This window comes from Berghia stephanieae, chromosome 4, assembly GCF_034508935.2.
Source record: "Berghia stephanieae isolate SIO BIC M18660-M18661 chromosome 4, UCSD_Bste_1.3, whole genome shotgun sequence".
NCBI classification, from domain to species: Eukaryota; Metazoa; Mollusca; class Gastropoda; order Nudibranchia; family Aeolidiidae; genus Berghia; species Berghia stephanieae.
Window position 1 is genome coordinate 65,212,234 of NC_088363.1, and position 6,120 is coordinate 65,218,353.

Here is a 6,120-nt window from a genome sequence, read left to right on the forward strand (position 1 = left end):
TCACTGATTTTCACCTGCCGTTACGCCCCTCCTCTTTTTAAAGACAAACTTAAGCAGACTAAAAAGTTTTCCAAGTGGCGTATAATCATTGAGGAGTGTGTGAGGTCTATCGTTATAAACATTGTGTCGCCTCCTTCTCGCTCATGTCACACAAAACACTTAGAAACTATAAGTGAAACAAACTTTGTAATAGCGACATTATTTGTAATTTTTTTTCATTCATAGAATTGGATATTTCTATGATACCTACCGTGTTATGTTCTTGATTCGATTATTTTTTGCATGTAAGTTACATAACCTTTGCTAATTCAGAGCAATACTATAGAATACATATTATATCAATCGGTAATTTGTTAAATATCCTTTACATTTTGATGAAGCTAATGACAATTAAAGTTGCAATGGATTTATTTATTTATTTGACCTTTTTTTGTGTGCATGTTCTTCGGTACCAATAGATAGTGATTCGAATTGCTTTTCGTTATTTATTTTATTTGTTTTATCTTGTTATTTCTTGACCCTACTAGATTGGAAGTTGAATAGTTGGCAAATAGTTTCTAAATACATTCATTGTTTTAAAAAAATTATACTTGTTTTAAAGTGCGGATTATTTTGGAAAATAATTTGCAATTATCCACGTTTATTGTGTTATTTTAAGTGGCACGTAACGAGCAAGTAAACACTGAGAAAATCTTCCACATTGTTCTACCTTCTATGTTGTCTGACATCTTTTTTGTATAAACTATATGTTAATTTCTCAGTAAATCTCTTATCCCAGTTTCGTATTGAAATTTAAATATTATGAACATTTTAAATGTACAATTTTAAAAAATACAAAAAATCGTTTTAAAATCATTGTATCGAATTGTAAAAATGCATTATTTTAATTTAACGAAAATGATTTATTTTATTGCCCCCTCATTAACAGTTTTTTGTTGTTGTTTTTCTATTTCAGTGTGAGTCACAAATTTTCAAACGATACGGAATACGTACAGTCTTTTTTGGTTGATTTATCACCAGATAATTAAGCTTTCTATTTAAAAATGGCTTTACACTGTTTAAATACAAGCATAAATGATTCAACACTCAATGGTCATGAACAACAAACTATCAACCTTCTAAATTTTGTTGACATCGCCACCAACAATATAAAACAAGCTTTAGACAGATCATCAAAATTCAAGAGGAAAGTAAATCACAGGAAATACCTCCAGAAACAACTCAAGCGTCGCAGCACTCCATCTTCTTCGACTCCATCGGGTCCTGGCAAAAGCTCAAATGTTTTAATATATCATTCTCATTCACATCGAAAAGAAACATCTCAAAATGAACTTCAAGCAAAATCTCTCAACGCTCTGTTTGACCTGAAACATTTTCAAACTCAATCACATTTAAATAATCGCATCAAGCCGAACTCGACATTGGGGAAAGACGGAAAAGTAATGAAAACGAGAAAGCTCCCAGCTTCATTTTTTGTAGAACCGGCGCTCAGACCTAGCTGGGATTGTGCAAAAAAATCAGATCTTCATACCAAGTTTGCTCAAGGAGAAAACAATGAATGGCAATCGCAGACTCCTATGACTAAATACAATACATCCCAACATTCAGAATATTCAAGTCATCCTCCGACGGTTTCAAATTTTCAACATCTACAATTACCATCAGAAATATCTTCCTTGCATGCACCTCACGATACTTTGGATTCCATTTTGCGTCAAGTGGATATAAACGATATAATTGGCGTCGGTGACATATGGAATGAAGGAGAAAACACTATGTCACCAAGTAGTAATGAAAGCCTTTGTACGTCCAGTCCCAGATCCATGTTTGATGGATCTGATTTTACCACATCACCGTCACCCAATTCACATCTCGACACCAACAGTCCATTATGGTTTCCGTGGCTTACCCAAAGCGCTGACCCCATTTCAAACACTTTCTCGAACGACTGCAGGGAGACAGAACCTACGAGGACAACTAGCTGCGATTTCATCCATCCTATTGACATGCAAGGAATACCCAATGAAAGTACGTGCTTGAAAAAGCAGACATTTCAACGGAATGAACATTTTGAGAAGCCAGTTTCTTTTTTGCCAGAATGCTCATATCAACCAGATTTAAATTCTGATATTTTTAACACATTAGAGCAACATATTCTGGCACCATACACTGAAAACAATGAATGCAGCTTTGAAACTCTTCAACAGATTGGACGTCATTGGATATCACCAGAAAACTCTCCGACCTCTCAACACGAGGCAGTAAAATCAGCCACGAGTATAAACTGTACAAACATTTGCAATATGACTGATTCAACTCATTCAAGTATGATTCCATCTTCAAGTTCAGGTCATTTCTACACAACATCAACTTCAATTAATAACTACACGATAAATCAATCTAATGTGCCAAAACAGTCACGAGATTCTCAGTCTCAAACACTTCCTACCTTCCCACAGGCATTTTCTTGTCCGTCTCATTACAGCAACAGTTGAGTTTCTTCAAAGTCATTGATCGATTGTAATTTGGATTGTACCTTTTGAACGTTAAGATATATATTACAATACAACCAAATATATTGTCGGTCTTGTTGGAAAACTAAGGCTATAAAATCAATGCATTATTTGTGTATCTCCCTCTATCGCATGTGATATTACTGAGTTTTGTTTAATATTTGCTGGTTGCAAATGAAAAAGTTTATATCTGCATTGACAAAGTACGAACTATTACAGGATTGAACTGAGAACATGATTTGATGTGGCCCATTAAATAGTACAGTGATTGAACTCCAACATGGGTAATTTAAGATTTGTATTTAACCAGTTAACTGCCGTACTCTGGAAAAGCTCTTATTTAGAAATTTGGCCAGAAAAATCGTCCTTCAAATATCGATCGAATTAAATAACCTTAATCTTGGGAAAAACTCTCAAACCTGGGACTTCGAAAAGTCCTAAGTTTGAGATTTTTGCAAAGACTAGGGTCATTTAAATCAATCGATATTTGAAGGACGAGTTTTGTGGCCAAATTCTTAAATACGGGTTTGTTTCCCCAGAGTACAGCAGATGACTGGTTAAAGAACATCCATTTTCATAATATTATTCCACATTGAATTTATATTGATCAAAATCAAAGTAGCTTTAAAGCTGACCTTATTTATTGGATATTTTTTTGTAGTTCTATTGCAAAATGTATATTGCACCTGAAATTGAAAATTAAGCTTTAATTTAAAACATTGATGGGCGAATGTGTGTGTGTGTGTGTGTGTGTTTGTGCGTATGTGTGTTTGTGTGTGTGTGAGAGAGAGAAAGAGGGAGAGAGAGAGGGAGAGAGAGAGAGAGAGAGAGAGAGAGAGAGAGAGAGAGAGAGATTGAGATAGAAATATCCCTTATTTTTTCTAAGTTAGTGTATTGAAGAAAGTTATGTCTAGTATTCATCAATTGCAGCAAATAACAACCAGTCGCCTCAAACACACCAAGGTGTCGGCGATTTAAACCTGGTTAGACGGATATCTCATCGGATTTTTGTTTGTTTGGACTTCTTATCTACCGATCATTTATTGGGTTGCTGGTTGTGTATCACAACTGGCGGAAAAACACTGAGCGGCATTGCACCACCAAGTCTGAGACGGCATGACGCCAATCAAAGGTTGCGTGCAAGAATTGACGAAGCCACAGACAACGCTCCCATGAAAACAATCATAAAGGGGGTACCTTCAACAGCAAGACTCAAATCGAGTAGACCTTTCCACCTAAATGGCAGACTTCAGTGAGAAGGAAACATCATAAAAGATCCAACTAAAAGAGTGCCCGTATTCCATAATGCCAGGAAATACTGGGTTTCCTCAAATCGCCTCTTAACTGGACATGGCAGAACTGCATCTAATATGTGCAGATGGAAACTTGGAAACAGTGATACCTGCCGGAAATGTCAGGCTGCCCCAGAGACCAGCGACCACATCGTCCTCCACTGTCCAGTTACTAAAGGTGGCTATGGGACCGTCCTTAGGGCGGAGGAAGACTTTCGAGGCTGGGTTGAGGAAATGAATTTGGAGGTGTAGCCATACGCTGCGACTACTGGCGGAAAGTATGATGCGATATCATTAGTATTACTATAATCATCATCATATCATCATGATCATGATCATGATCATCATCATCATCATCATCATCACCATCTTTATCATCGCCGTCGTCGACATCATCATCGCACAATTAAGTTATGACTATCGACGTTCCCATTTTTTTCAGTTATTTTATATCTTCGCCGTCACTAGGTAATAAAACCTGAGCAGTGCATTATTTACATATATATTTATATATCTCCACTGAGTGTGCTCAAAGCGCTTTAAAAGGGTTCCCTAGTCAACAGCAACACTTAAAATCGAGGGCGATTTTACAATGTTTTTTCCACAGAGACAACGCTGTTAACGACAAAACCAGGTACTTATTTTACACCTAAGTAGGATGAGAGACTGTGAGTAAAGAGTCTTTCCCAAAAACACAACTATGCGCCGCTCAGAGCGTGATTCGAACTCAGGACCTTTCGGTCCTAAGGCGAGTATCATACCACAAGACCAGATAGCCACAAAAGAGGATCAGAATGAACTGTCAAAAATGCTTTTCAGATTTTGTACGGTTTATGCGTCATTTTAATTAACCAGTTAACTGCCGTACTCTGGAAAAAAAACCGTTATTTAAAAATTTTGCCAGGAAGCTCGTCTTTTAAATATCGATTGATTTAAACGACCCTCGCGAGGTCCCAGGTTTGAGAGTTTTTTTTCCAAGATGAGGGTCACTTATATTGATCGATTTTGAAAGGACGAGTTTTCTGGCCAAATTTTTAGATAAGTGTATTTCCAGAGTACGGCAGTTAATAACTGGTTAATGATGGAGAAGGGGATGAGAGGGAGCTTAAATGTGTGTGTGTGTGTGTGTGTGTGTGTGTGTGTGTGTGTGTTTTGTAAGTATTGAATCAATGATAATTCAAGTGCCTTAAATGATCATCTTGAAATTCATATTATCCCTGTGATATTGTTCCCATGCCCATCTATATGGATCAAGAGGATGTAATATTTATATTGCTTCATGTTTCATTTAATCATTTTGAAAGTATTACAATAAAAGGAAAAAATAATGATCGTTTACAAATCAAATCTTGAGTTTAATTTTTAGAAAAAAATACAGGTTAGACGAAGATATATAAGTATATAATTTCAAATATTAAACAAATATATGAATATGCATTACTCCAGCTTGTGGAATCAAATAAAATCAAATGGAAACAAATTTTCATTTTATTCAGTTTAAGTCAGAAGTTTGGTATCCTTTACGCCCTAGAGTTCCTACAACATCAGTCATTGAATAATCCAGGCAGGCACTTACATCTGGGTCCAGTTGTAGCCATCGTTAACTTACAGACTGAAAATGACCAAAATAATGACGTCAAAAGAGAGGTCTTAGGTTGCAAAAGAAAACAAATCGTGAGTTGTATTCAATAGTTCAATCAATGGAATCACTTGTTTCCTTGAGCTCTACTGTTACTAACGACAACCACGAGACGTGCACAGACATAAAAAATGACGTCAAACTATAAGTCCTATAGATAGTATGCAGATGACGTCACTCAGGCCTTTGTTATGGTTTTTGCCACCCGCGTTTGTGAGTTGTTCTCACTAATCTGTATTAACCAGACTATAAAAGTTCATGGTTACACAGAGTTTGTGTGTTGGTCCGTTATACTTTCGGATGGCAATGTTGTGAACTCTTTGGCCAAGCGCATTCTATCTATAGGGTTCTTGTGACAGGCTATAGATAGTATGCGCTTTGCTAAGAAGCTCATAACATTGCCATCCGGAAGTATAACGGACCAACACACAAAAATGTGTGTATCCATGAACGTTTATAGTCAGATCAATACAGTTCAGTGAGCATTACTCATAAACGCGGATGGCAAAAAACAATAACAAAGACCTGAGTGACGTCATCTTCGAACTATCTATAGATAGAATTCGCTTGGCCAAGGAGTTCACAACATTGCCATCCGGAAGTATAACGGACCAACACACAAACTCTGTGTAACCATGAACTTTTATAGTCTGGTTAATACAGTTTAGTGAGAACA

The 6,120-nt window shown here is 36.5% G+C and overlaps 1 protein-coding gene across 1 annotated transcript; it reads left to right on the forward strand.

Annotated features, from left to right (window-relative positions):
• Positions 1 to 55: 55 nt before the first annotated feature.
• On the forward strand, positions 56 to 5,147 carry LOC144971039 (uncharacterized). Its single transcript, XM_078911362.1, has 3 exons — positions 56 to 284; positions 956 to 4,659; positions 4,870 to 5,147. Exon 2 carries the CDS (start codon positions 1,044 to 1,046, stop codon positions 2,493 to 2,495), a length of 1,452 nt encoding a protein of 483 aa, XP_078767488.1. The 5' UTR covers positions 56 to 284; positions 956 to 1,043; the 3' UTR covers positions 2,496 to 4,659; positions 4,870 to 5,147.
• Positions 5,148 to 6,120: the final 973 nt, after the last annotated feature.

Coding starts and splice junctions, on each gene's coding strand:
- LOC144971039 (XM_078911362.1), top strand. CDS start 1,044: ATGGCTTTACACTGTTTAAATACAAGCATAAATGATTCAACACTCAAT.